This window comes from Rhagoletis pomonella, unplaced genomic scaffold (genome assembly GCF_013731165.1).
Source record: "Rhagoletis pomonella isolate Grant_MI unplaced genomic scaffold, Rhpom_1.0 Rhpom_scaffold_00001, whole genome shotgun sequence".
Classification (NCBI taxonomy): Eukaryota; Metazoa; Arthropoda; class Insecta; order Diptera; family Tephritidae; genus Rhagoletis; species Rhagoletis pomonella.
The window spans coordinates 48196942-48210991 of record NW_023458555.1 but is presented as its reverse complement, the minus strand read 5'-3'; the positions used below and the strand labels follow the sequence as shown (position 1 = coordinate 48210991).

General features: G+C 36.6%; 2 protein-coding genes across 3 annotated transcripts; one reads left to right on the top strand and one right to left on the bottom strand.

Moving 5' to 3' along the window:
- Positions 1 to 5396: 5396 nt before the first annotated feature.
- LOC118751378 (splicing factor 3B subunit 5) lies at positions 5397 to 5882 on the top strand. The gene has a single exon (XM_036486201.1). It carries the CDS (start codon positions 5551 to 5553, stop codon positions 5806 to 5808), a length of 258 nt encoding a protein of 85 aa, XP_036342094.1. The 5' UTR covers positions 5397 to 5550; the 3' UTR covers positions 5809 to 5882.
- A 1605-nt stretch (positions 5883 to 7487) lies between these two features.
- On the bottom strand, positions 7488 to 10837 carry LOC118745434 (aryl hydrocarbon receptor nuclear translocator homolog). Of its 2 annotated transcripts, none has more exons than XM_036478894.1 (2): positions 10460 to 10837; positions 7488 to 10405 (listed from the first exon to the last, which is right to left on the bottom strand). In XM_036478894.1, exon 2 carries the CDS (start codon positions 10351 to 10353, stop codon positions 8410 to 8412), a length of 1944 nt encoding a protein of 647 aa, XP_036334787.1. In that variant the 5' UTR covers positions 10354 to 10405; positions 10460 to 10837; the 3' UTR covers positions 7488 to 8409. The 2 variants fall into 2 exon arrangements, with proteins under 2 accessions (XP_036334787.1, XP_036334782.1); XM_036478889.1 differs by having other exon boundaries at positions 7488 to 10414; positions 10468 to 10837.
- Positions 10838 to 14050: the final 3213 nt, after the last annotated feature.

The window sequence follows — 14050 nt, the reverse complement described above, 5'->3', positions numbered from 1 at the left end:
CCGTCAGTGGTACCGCTACTTTGGTTTTGCCGATTTTGACAGTTGTGGTAACTTGTAAATAAACCTTTGTTTACAAATCAGCGAAAGAGAAATATGAATTATAAGTGAAAAATCAGTTTAAATTGTGTTAATTTGCAATTTGTGAGTGATTTTTGAGTTGAAGACTGCGTAAAAACTAATACAATGAAGTGATGTGTGTTAAATTGCGACAGCCGTCAAGATGCAAGAAGCGTAGATGCAAGTGTAGCGCTGGGACGAATCGCTGCATTTTGTGTACATAGGGCACGGCAAAGCCGTTCCCGAAATATTTCTCTATTATTATATTAACAGCAATTCCTCACAATGATTTTGTTTCTGCTCCACGCAGCCTCCATTAGCAAGTTAACTAATCAATACCGCAGAGATGCTGCTGCAGTTTTCTGCAGCAGCCTTAATTGCAAAGCAATGGAGTGTACTAAAACGTTTGCTGAAGCAGCCTCAATTGCAAAGCAATGGAGTGCACTAAAATGTTCACTGTTCTCTAATAGATTAGGTGAAAAATGCAATATTTTCGCATTTAGCAAAATTAAAACACGTTTTTCGCTGTAAAGTGAACTGCTTTGGCAGTTTCAACTCGTTCTTCTTTTCGCTCTATTCGTTGTTTACTTGTGGTACACAAATGTCAACGCCCAGGACGGCGCAATCTTGTATTCTATCATTCTTGTCTCTTGTTCTTACGTGATCTTGTGTCTTTTAGGGCTTTCGCACGAGGCGATTTTTCAGGCAACTTTTAGTTGAAAGCAAAAATCGCCTCGTCCGAACGGCCTTTCAACTAATCGCTTTCAACAAAGTTGGTCGCCAGCCATCTTTGAGCTCGTTCAACTTTTTTTCCTTGCAACCCTGTGTTTGTTTACATTCTGTATCAGTGTTGGGAAATTAAATTGTTCCTTCAGTACGAAATCTATACAAAAAATGTACTTTTCGGCTATAAATTGTATACACTTTTTAATTCGCTCATATATTTTCTTAGTACATTCCCTTCAAGACCAATGAATTTATGGTATTCATGAGAAAGTTTTATTGTTTATGTACATACGTTCACGTAGTTTACACTTTTACAAATTGATTCCACGTGCACATGTACTGCATTTAACGCAAATATGTATGCACACATTTTCAGGTATACATCTTAACAAAAAGCATATTTAAGTTATTATTAATGGATAAAAGAGACATTTTCCTTTGGATTCAGTACTAAAATTTGACATTTTAATAGCATTTCAAGTGCTTATCAAAACTTTACGACAAGATTTGACCATTTATCTTAATAGTATTCAATTTTAATTATTTTTTGTAAAAATACGGTTTATATTTTAAGAAAAGCTGTACAAATTCAAGGTTCAAACTTTGTGCAACATTAAAAAAAACCAACACACTTTCGTAAAAATTTCGAGCTTTTTAATTCGATTTCCTAGATTTATTTTGAGCGTGCGGTTTTTTAGCCCATTAAATTTTAATATAACTAAGTTTTTTAAGATTTCTTTGATGAAGGTGTTGCTAGTTTTCTCCATATAAAAAAATCGTCGGACACACTTCGTATGGAAGAAAGTGGCTGACATCGTCGACAAAAAAAATGCCAAGTTCAACGGTAAGTCCCAGCTACTTTAAACTTGAACTTTATTTTACTAAAATTGAATGGGCTAAAAACTAAAGAATATTAATAAAGCTCGAAATTTTTACGAAAGTATGTTGGTTTTTGGATGTTTCGCAAAGATTTAATCTTAGGTTTGTACAGTTTTTCTTAAAGAATACATTATATTTTATAAACATAATTAAAATTAAAGAATAATAAAATAAATAGTAAAATCTTGTCAATATGTGAGTGCCGTAAAGGTATTATATTTACGAAAATCTCTTCTTATAACTAACGAAGACTTTGTTTCTATATGAAGCTGACTTCGACATTTTGTTTTAATAAAACTTAGTATCGAAAAGTTTCTTTAAAAATTTGACTAGGCTATATTATACTGGTTCGTTGAAGCCATTTTTCAAAACTTACAAAGGTAAATACGAACAGGCGAACCAAAGAGAACACAAAAAATTTCTTGCTGTGAATTTTCAGAGCTATATATTTTTAGTATTCATTACAAAATTTTACTAAAAAGTACTGCGTAGTAGGAAAGTATATTGTAAATGAAATTGTATAAAACAAGTACAATTGTACCAAAAATGCCAACACTGTTCTGTATCATACTTTTTTTTCTTTTTTACTTTTTTACTCTTATTTTATCTTTCAGCTTCGCTAAAAGCACTTCTACCAACGCTTGGCTTACCAAATTTATGCCAATTGATCAAATTTTGCGATTTAAATTCATTTTCAATAATGTAAATAACGATTCGTGTTGAATCGAAAATCGCCTCGTCTGAATAGGGATGGCAACTTTTTCACTTTCAACTTCTCATTCAACTTCGTATTCAACTTTTGTTGCCTGTAAAATCGCCTCGTGCGAATGCCCTATTTCGTTCAAGGTACTACCGCATCGAAATTCAAGTCCCTAAGTCGATGTTCAGACACGAAAACTTTTGTTGCGGTACACGAAGCTTGTCGGGGTGAGCGACGAGGTTAGTCTAGGTTCAGACAGAGAAACTTTTGTAGCGGCAACTCGTTACTTGTGGGAGGGGGAGTGACGAGGAAGGGGGAAGGGGACCGAGTTGCTCTCGTTCGCCTGAGTAATTCTAGTTGGCCGTTCACAGCTGACAACAACTATTGTGTACAAAAGAATTGTTCTGTTTGAACGCGAAGGGCAAAACCAAAAGAGAAGTTGCAGAAAATGAGCAACAAAAGTTTCTCTAGTCAGAGGGGACGGGTACCGAGTTGCTCTACTCGGGCAACACACTTTGTATTCTCGCTCATCTTAGAAATTCAAGTTAGCGGTTCACAGCTGACAACAACAATTGCGTAGAAAAGAGTTTGCTGTGCGTGAATGCAAAGGGCAACACCAAGAGAAATCGCCGATAATAACCAACTAGAGTTTTCGTGTCTGAACCAGTGTTGCCGCGAAACATTTTTAGTGGTAGCTAAATTCCAGCTAAAAAAGGGCTAAAAAAGAGCTAAAAATCGTCGTTGTGGCTAAAAATGGTAGCTAAATTTTTTTACCTACATCTTATATATAAAAATAGGTGCACGTTTTTGGTGTGACTTCATAACTTGAGAACAGCTTCACCGAATTCAACCAAATTTATGTGGCATATTCGATTTATCATGCAGATGGTTTATGCGAAGTTTTCCCCGAATTCGGAAGAGGGGGCGTGGCACCACCCATACTAACTAAAATATAAAAATAAGTGAACGTTTTTGGTGTGACAATATAACTTAAGAACGGCTCCACCGAATTCAACCAAATTTATGCAGCATATTCGGGCCATCATGCAGATGTTTTATGTGGAGTTTGCCTAAATTTGGAAAAGGGGCGTGGCATATGTATGTATCTTATTTATACAAATAAGTACACGTTTTTGGTGTGAGCTTATAACTTGAGAACGGCTTCACCGAATTCAACCAAATTTATACGGCATATTCAGGCTATCATGCAGATGGTTTATGTGAATTCGTAAAAGGGGGTGTGGCACCTTCCATACTAACTAAAATTGTTTTGTTGTATATCTCTTGAAATATTTGTGGTAGAGTACTGGAAGTTGGTATAGAGGTATAACAAATAATTCCATACTCACGGATAAAAATGGGCGGTATTGGAAAAGCGGTCGTGGCACCTCACATCTTATATATAAAGAATAAGTGCAAGATTTCAACCAAATTTATACGGCATAGTCGGGTTATTATGCAGATGATTTGTGTTAAGTTTCCCCGAATTTGGAAAGGGGGGCGTGGCACCACCCATACTAACAAAAATTTTCATCTGGTATATCTCTTGAAATATTTGTGGTAGATTACTGGAATTGGTAGCTATACGTGGCCTGTTCAAGAGTTGGCATTCCAAATTGTTTATTTATTCATACCCAAGATGGAAAAACAAAAAATGTTGTATATCCAAATGTGTTGGATTAAGATTTAAAATAAAGAATCAAAAATTTTGAAATAAAACAAATGATAGATCTTCATATAGAAAAATTCCAGGACTTTTCATTCGTTTTTCAATATTTGGTGTAGACAAGCACACCGGGGTACTGCTAGTATAAATATGTAAGTATACACGCAAACATTTTCTATAATTACTGGTATAGAAAAACAATGAACTCTGAAAAGAATTAATATTTTATTCGACAAAAAAACTTTTTGTGTAACACATAAAGCATATTAAGGGCCGCCAACTTACCTATTTTAAAGTATAGTTAAATCGTTAACGGATAAGATAACGGCCCAGAAACGTAAGGAACATACATATGGGCAATTCACAAGGTGTCGTATTTGTTGTGTTTGTCGTGAAGTCATGATATTTCATGACAGTTGTAAAAATGTTGTTATTGTTTTGTGAAGAAAATTAACACATGACGATACAACTCTGCAACCTACGTTTATTCGGTGTTATGTGAGGTTAAGTGCTGAGATATAATAAATAATCGTAACAGGTGTTCACAACCGTCGTGTTTTAACACAACTTTTGTTAGGAAAATATAACTTCACAACACCTTGTGAATTGCCCAAATGACATATGTTTACTTGCCTTAAAGGAAAGGCGTTCGCTTTATGAGCGAAGAGTAAAATTCATGAAAATCATAAAAAAAATTTAATGTCAATGATGAATAACTTTTGAAAAGGGCTAAAAAAAGGGCTAGGGGCAATTTCAAATTTTTGTGGCCAAAAAAGAATTTGGTAGCCAAATTTAGCCACCAAAGGGCTAAAACGGCAACACTGGTCTGAACGCAGACTAATCGCAGCAGAACAATCGGTAATAGAAACCGCACGTAAGCAAATATCTAATAGAGGTGTCAAACTATCGATAGTCACCAGCGAGAGTTTTGATAGTTTTCAGAAAAATTATCAATATTCACGATAGTCTCGAAAAAACAAAACTATCGATAGCACTATCGATAGCGCTAAATCAGTTAGGTTGCTTTTTTACAGGATCATAGTGAAATAAATATTATCTTATGAAAGTTATAATCGCTCAAAATTAAGTAAATGCTTAGCCAAAATACTTCTCTTTTTAGAAAGTTCAAAAACAAACACAAGTTATACAAACAAAACAGGATTTACGATTAACATATGTATGTATTTTGGCCTAAATGCGTGCATATTTGAATATGGCGTCGGCATCACACTAAAAAACAAAATTTTTAATTTAATTTAAAAATTAAAATAATTTCAAAATGGTTGAAATGATCGATAGTCCTACTAAACTATCGATATTTTCGATAGTATAAGAAAAAACGATCAATGAGTATTGATAGTCTAAAAAAATTTAAACTATCGATACCATCGGTAGTTTGACAACTCTAATATCTAATAATATTTGTCAATTTTGTGGGACAGAACTTTAACAAAATTGGTGTATTTGCTAGCAAAAAGCGACATATCCGTTTTCCCTTATTTAAAAAAAAACTATATTAAATATGGGTGAAAGGTATAACATCCATAGCCAGTTGGAACATTTGCAAAGTAAATACATCGGTACTGGGCATGCAGACACAACAAAGTTTGAGTGGCTCACCAATCAACACCGGGACTCCCTCGCTAGCTATATGGGACACTACGACATGTTGAATTATTTCGCTATTGCAGAAAATGAGTCCAAAGCCAGAATCCGATTTAATTTAATGGAACGCATGTTACAGCCGTGTGGACCACCGCCAGAGAAAGCAGAAGACTAGTTTACTTACAGAATGTTTGATTTTTTACTGAATAAATTTTGGATTAACAAAAAAGGAAATAACTTGCGCTATTACAGGACTCTTGTTTGACAACCAAGATTAAATTGAGTCAAGATAAAGTAAGAAATTTTTGGGCAGATATGACGCTTATAGGTTGAATCTTTTTTTATGCACAATAGTATTGTTGAGTTTTTTGGGTTGGGTTCCGAAAAGTATCTGTAGTTCGAGGCTAAGGAATTGAACGACGTGATCCTCTTTCTCCTCTGGCTTTAGGACTCCTGTTGTTGTAACAGTGTACAAATTCCCAGAGAGTTTTTGCGGAGAGTTGCTGTAGTGACAGTCCTTGCCCAGATACAAATTTGGTCGTTACATAGGCAAGACTTTTCCAAAACGCATTAATACAAATTAATACAATGCAAAAGTACTACATTTGCGTACCTAATTGCAAATTTACACTTTTTCCTTGGTTTCCTTGATTGGTTGGAGAATTTTTCTGCCGTCCATAGTAAATACACGGAAACAAGTGAACCGGTTCAGGGAAAATGAAACTCGTGATAAAATTTTATATTTTATGATTAATAAAAGGTACTAATACTTTGTATTGATGCGTTTTGGAAAACATCCCCTATTATCACATCTATTTTTATTCCGGGCTATCGCTGAGTGCAGCAGGGGGCTACTCTGTAATGCGATACGACAGAGAAATTCGATGCAATAGGCAATCTCCCGTGTTTGCGCGAATGCGAATCATTTGTTTTCGCACAGCTTTACAGAGTTTTCCCCCTATGGCAGAGTTTCCAGATCGTGCATCTTCCTGCTGGTGTTTACTCCCAACATAAGCAAATCTTTTTTAGACATTACGTCAGACAACCTAACGGGAAAAATCCGTGTTTGTATTTGGCCAAGGACTTACCTTTAGTAGCATTCCTCAAAAGGCTTTAGGCAATTTCTATGGTGTTGCAACAACAATAATTTCTCTCTTTTTAAGTGGTTTTAATACGAGATTTTTAGTTAAAATTAATACTTTATTTAACATAATATTACATTATCGCGTGAAAAATTTGCATATTTTACAATTAATTTACACGAAAATTTATTTAATTGGATGCATTACTATATTTTTTGTTGTGATTGCAAGATACATACATATATATTTCGAGGAAGAACTTAAATAGTTTAATATTCTACTTATACGCATACACACACATGCATCTATATATGCTAATACATATTATATTAAAAAGCTTAAAAAGTGGGCTAATTAGTTTTGTTCGTTGAATTTTTTTTGATATCTCTTTAACTTTAAAAATAAACACCGCATTGTTTAGAACGAAAGCAAAAGCAAAACAAAATTAACAAGAGTAGACCAATGATGGAAAACTTTGTGTGCGATTGCAATCAAATCTTGCAAATTAATTGTTTTTAAAATTTGCTGACCATGTACGTATGTAACTGTTAAAGTGACATATGAACATATATATGTACATGTTTACTTAAAGATTTTTTAGTTAATAAAACGATTGTAAGGCAGAAAGCTAAATACAGAGTGCTTATACACGTGAGCATAAGATACCCCAAAGCCATTCGTAGAACTAAAAAATAATTTTTGGCGCCTCAATTGAATTTTTTCAAGGTTTTGCTTACCTATTTACTTGGAAAACCTTAACCATTGGTAATTATTTGTTAGTTATGTATTTTTATTTGTAGATTTCTGCCAAGATACATACTTAGCTCATTGTCGATCTACATACGTACATACATAAAAAAAAGAAACAATTAAATGGAGTTTAGAACAGTAATAAGTCATTGCCTCATTACGCTGTTGGCGTTTCTTCATTGTGACCTTAAACAAAGCTTGAGTTAACAAAATAAAAGATGTAAAAGCTGAAAATCGAGATGAGAACGTGACGATCTCAGGGTTTTCCTTTAAACGTGCCAAACCCACAAGAAAAAAAAACATTGTGCTGCTAAGTACGATCACCGTTTTATGACGTGTTTTAATGTATGAGCACCCTTCGAACTCACTGAAATTTTCCATTTTCGGAATTGCCCTTACATCACCGTTTAAAGCATGTTTTCTTGTGAAATTGTACGTAATACTATTATCTCTTATACATACATACATAATGTACGTTATATTGTGCCATTAGTAGCTCTAACCCAATACTTTTCGTGCAAAATCGTCTAAAAATGTCAAACAGGAAAATTACTCTCTGAACTGAGAGTAAAAAGTGTGTAACAACAAAAAGTACGGGAACAAAAAAAAGCATTTTTCCTGTAAAAACGTCAACCAGTGATCGCTTGAAACTTTGCATGATTTTACCAGTAGAAAAATTTCGGGTAAAATCTTGCAACTTCATTCTCTACTCAACTCCACAAGTTCGTGTAAAAACCTGTAAATTCATGGAGTACTGGATCAGAGCTAGTAATTTTATTTTTCAAATTCATTTAAAACTAAAGTAATTGCATTGCTTATATTAATACTTTTAACTTATCTTTTTCATACGACATATTGCCTCGAGAAGCCTTATGCATAGCTTTGTTTGCGACGTGCTGAAGTTTTGTTTCTTTGAATAGGGCTCTTACTACCATCCTTACTACCTATTCAAATTGCGTATTAAACATATTGATATTTAAGTCCTCGAAAGTAGTTGTGCCACTTTGATCCAGCATTTGTAGCATATCGGAGAACTCTTGACCCTGTGGCTGACCAGCTTGCACATGTGCTCCGTGGACGGCATGAGGTCCGTGATTGGCGTGAGCAGCGACATGAGCTGCATGTGGATGTTGAGCTTGAGCGGGATTTTGCCACTCGCCCCACATGCCGGCCGCATTAGTGGGTGGTGGTGGCGCCGCTTGCGCGCTGCTGCCGGTGTGGTAGGTTGCCTGCCGTGCATTACCAGCACTCAGTTGTGTGTAAGTGGGACCACTGGGGGAGCGTGCTGGACTGGTTTGATTGTATTGGTAGCCCTCGGATACGGCCTGTTGTTGACGTAGGTTTGTCCAGGTCGCTGCAGCGGGTGTTGGTGAACTGTTGGCTTTCGGAATTTTTGCCATATGTGCAGTGTTCGGCGAAGGACCCCCCGCAGTTGGTGGATAACCACCCAAAGGCGAATGTGTTGCATCATAATTATAAGTTACAGGATTGTGTGCAGAACCAGGTCGAGCTACGTTGTTAGCTTGGGCTGTGAGTGCAGCTTGTGGCGGTATGTGCGAACCGATCATGCCGTGTGCAGTGTACATGCCGTCAGCAGTAGTAGCGGATGAAGTGACATCTCGACGTGCCTGCAATGTGTAATCAACGCCCGGCGCTACGTAAACGTGTTCGGCATTCGACTGATCTGGAGTGTTGGAGTCGTGTGCAACACTAGAGTGAAGTGTCTTTGCCGAGCTATTGGTGCATACAATGTATTCGACTTCTTCGGTATAGGGGTTTAGAAATGCATTCGCATGTGTACGTATCCAAACGTATTCACCACTTTTGGCGCGTGCACGATACATTAGAGAGAAATTTCCCTTCTGCTTTAATACTTGATCAAAGCTGTCCTTAACGTTCATCTGATCTTCTGCATGGCAAAAATCATAGCAGATCTTTCCGAGTAAATCAGTTGGCGTATAACCAAGCACATTCATGACGCGCTGATCGACAAACGTGAATTTGCCGTCCATTGCATGGCGCGTGATGAACTCAGATTGATTATTCGAGTTGGTCATGTCATTAGAGGCTGTTGAGGTAACTTGCAGTCGTCCAATAGCCACAAGACAGCAATGTGATGAGTGCATATCATCGTCTACGGGCCGTTCCATATGTACGCCAGGGAACATATCAGTTGGTGGCCAATTTTTAATATATCCAGTGCAATGCACTACTGCATAATTAGTGCCATCGCGTGACGGTCCCAATGAATTCCTTTGCTTCAAACGATTTAAATGTACCGCAACCATAGTTTCAGGATTTACGTTTCCTACACGCATGCGGCAAATGAAACCACGACGTGCACCCATACTAAGCCGCATTGATGATTGGTGACCTTCTTTCTTTACTGTGCCTGTTTTAAGGTCAAGTATTCGACCTGCATTTTGTGATTCTTGTGTCGACAATTGTTCACGAATTTTTTCGCGATCGTCAGGGTGAATGTGCTCATACAAACTGGTGCCGTACCAATCGCTCTGCGTATAGTTTAATACAGGAGTCACTGAATCTGAAACATAAATAACACGACCGGAATCGCATGAGACTACAAATAAAAATCCATCTGCTGCTTCTAATATCAAATGTTTCAGTTCCTGGTCAGTAAGGAATGATGGCTTGTATGTGCCATCGCTGCTAGTATTTCCTGTGCCACGTAGAGCCTTCATATGTGCCACAGCCATGCGTAGAATGGTCAACTTGTCAGGCTTTCTAGCAAGAGCACTGCATGTTGGCACCATATCCGAGAGTTCAGTAATATAGGCCGTCATTTTGTTACGGCGACGTCTTTCGATCTCACAATGATTTTCCCGACTCGCGAACCGTTCCTTATCCTGCATATTGGCTTCATCCATGACTGGAATATTTAATGAGTACACCGCCGGTTAGACTATGCTGCTATTGGTTCTTTCTTATTTTTTTTTTTTTTTTTTTTTTTTGAGGGTTTAAGTTACTCTCTTCTTTCTTATTTGGGTCGATTGCTTTCGTTGTAGCAGCGTTTGCTTCTTTATACTGCACTATTGTTGTTTTTGTGTGCTTGCTGCGGACAAACTGAAGGTGCACCACTTTGTCTACGTAGTAGAAAAAACCAGCAAATTTCTTGGAAACCAATGCGAGTTGAGTGAAGACCAAATATTAACAAACCGTCGACCAAATTCTAGACAAGAAATATTTGCATACTTTTCGCATGTTTTTAAATAGTTGTTTATTTGTTGAAAAAACAATTTTTGCACGAATTTACACGAAAATTTCTACAAGAAATGTGTACAAATGTTTACAACAAAACCTGACTGTACACGGTAGTAGACATCCAAAATGCTGCCACTGTGTTTAAATGAGGAATCTGTAGCAGTGACTTGAAGGGAAAATGAAATAAATATGATATCTGAGTTATTAAATATTTTTTCAATAAAAAGTTAATTATTTAAATGTTAAGTTTATGTAACAAATGCAACAAATTCTGAACAAAAGGAGAGTTAAACGAAACATCTATTAATTAAATACATGTGGCAGCTTTTAAAATTTAGCATCCAATATGTTCCACTTACATATGAAATGACAGCAGAGTGCTGCCAGCTTACACGCATTTTCCATTTTCAAATCGGCACAGTGAGAAAAAAATTTGAATTCAAGAATGATAGAATAAAAGATTGCGCATTGCCGACGGAGGTCATTTCTCAAGTAAAAGTAAACAAAGCAGAATAGGAGAATAAAAAAATATTGAAATGCGCAAGTTTAGAATAATCGAGTGGTAGCCGGGATTAAATAAAACACCTTCTCCTTTTCGCTGCTAAAATCGGAATGCTTCTTTTATTCTTTTCTTTTCACAAGATGGTGTCTTAAAACTATACCTTAAGGTCTAGTTACACTGTTCGTGTACTAAAAATATGCTAATGACTACTACACTATTACATTGATTTACGTGATTTATTAATCTATTACTTAGGCTAGTCTATACAATGCTACTACAATATGTCAGAAGGGTCGATTTACGGAGTGGCGTTTTAATTTTTTCTCTCTGACGTCAGGATTTATTTTAAAGGACTTTGTAATTTCAAAGATATTTAAAAAATTCAATGCTATGTAAATTAAAAATATAGATACCAAATGCAAGAGAGAATTTGTTTAGAATTTAAAAAATTAAAATTTTTAGGATTCACAAGGACGAATAGATAGATGGCTGCAGGGCCGTGATTTGGGGGGTGGGGGGGGGGGGGGGGAAAAAAAAAACAAAAAATTTTATACGGCAAAGTATGATAGACATTTTATTTTATTATATTTTATGTAGTTCATAAATGAATTATATTTTTACAAAACATATGTTTTGAGTCAAATGTTTTTGAGAAAAGTACACCGTAGTAATTTAAAAATTTCAAAATTACATTTCTCGACTGAAAAATGAGATATTCGAGCAAACTCGACGGCACACAGTGTGCTTTTTTACCATTTCATGCCAATTAAGCGTAGCGCTTTCAACAAGAAATATTTTTCAAGGAAAAATATTACCATTGAGCCACCGTCACCCCTTGACCTTAAAAAAATTGGCCAAAAATAGTGTTCTTTGAAAAAAAGAGCATGCAAAATCCAACGGATATATTAAAAAAAAAACATTTTTTAGATTTTTTATTATACTAATATTAAAGATTTTGGGACGAGAAACACGATTCCAAAAATTTCAACCCCTCAATTTGAAAAATGCCTTATATATTGCATTTTTCATTATTTGCATGCAGTTGTGCATCCTTCACACAATTTGTATCCCTCGAACAACAAGTCGGTTTTAGTGCTATTCAAGACCTTTAATTTAAGCCAAGGTAGAAGTCTCTAGGCCCTTTGAGAGCTAAGTTATTCTAAAGTTAAACTTCGAAATTTCATTCGACATTTTACGCTTTTTTTCTGGTTTCGGAGTAAAACCTAGTACAGCAGTTCGGAAGCTTGGTTTGAAATTGTTATAACTTGGCTCTCAGAGGGACTAGAGACTTCTACCTTGGCTAAAATTAAAGGTCTTGAATTGCACTTATTGTTCAAGGTATATAAAATTGAGCGAAGGAAGCACAGCTGCATGCAAATAGAAAAAATGCAATAAATAATACATTTCTTAAATTAAGGTGTTCAAATTTTTCTTCGAATTTTGAACAAAGGGAATCGTGTTGCTCGTCTAAAAATCTATACTAGTATAACAAAAAATGCATAAAAGTTTTGTTTTTGAATAAATCCCGTGTATTTTAATGCTTTTTTTTCCGAATAACACTACTTTTGACCAATTTTTTTTAATGTCAAGTGGTAATTGTGGCTCAGTGGCTACAATTGAAAGGGATTTACTTTAGCTTTCAAAACCACTTTGTTTCGTATCAAAATGCTGCTTCTGTCGGAAGCGCTACGATTAATTCGCTTGCAGTGTTCAAAAATCATACTGTGCGGCTTATGAAAGGACAAGAGATGTATTTTAAAATGCCGTGCATATTTTTCAGATATGAGTTCAGCGACAATCCGGCCCTGCCTGGCAGCTCTCTTTAGGATTCGCGCCCCTTTTTCATTTCCTTCTACTAAGTCGAGAATAACGGCTTGGCGGTTACTGTGTGTGTAGTGTTCGCTCCATTTAATGCCCCTAGTCAGTGAGTTACTCGAAAACGTGAGGTCGATGATAAACTCTTTACTGTTCCGGCGAAAAGTCCTGATTCCCCCGCAGCTATCCAGCGCTAAATCTAGCGAGGAAAAGGTTTGTAGTAGATCTGTACCCTGCTCCGTTGCCCACGCATTGAAATCGGTCGTTGGAATTATTGGGTGTCTGTCTATTACGGATTCCACTACATTATCCAGAAGCTGTTGGAATTCCTCGTGAGTTCAGCTAGGAAGTGCATAACAGCTACATATCTGGTATCCTTTGAATTGAACCCACAAAATTTCTAGAAATTAGATATAAGCGGCGAGAGAGACTACCCTTTGGAACCCCCTTTCATTTTTCTGGGGTTTGACGTTTTATCTATCCTACTGACTTACCCTGTTTACGTCGGTGAAATCCAAGTGGCCTATTCGATGCCGGTGTCTGGTACTACGAACTAACATATCCCATATCGTGGCGAACTCTCCATTATGGGAAGTATTCCCGTGAGGACTAACTGTTGGAGCAAATAAAATTTCTCCATCCACCCTGCAACTTAAGTCGCCAGGCACGATTTAGACGACGTGATGGGGCAGCGATCGTACGCTCTTTCAAAATGATCTGGAAACGGTCCAAGGTCTCATCGTCCTTCTCCTCTGTCAGAGCGTGTGCGCAAATTAAGCTCATATTGTGGAACTTAACTTTTAGGCGGATTGTGGCAATTCGTTCACTTCTGAGGGCGAATCTGGAGACAAGACGTCGGAGTCCCGGTTAAACCACAAATCCTAAACCGAATTTTTACGTCGTATCAGGGCAGCTGTATTAGATGTGTCACACTGCCATGCGCTGTCCATCACATTCCATAAATTACGGTGATGCAGCGTTGTATTTTTCTGCGAAATCCAGCAGTTGGATAGAGTCACCTTCATTAGGACATTCCGGGCATTCCA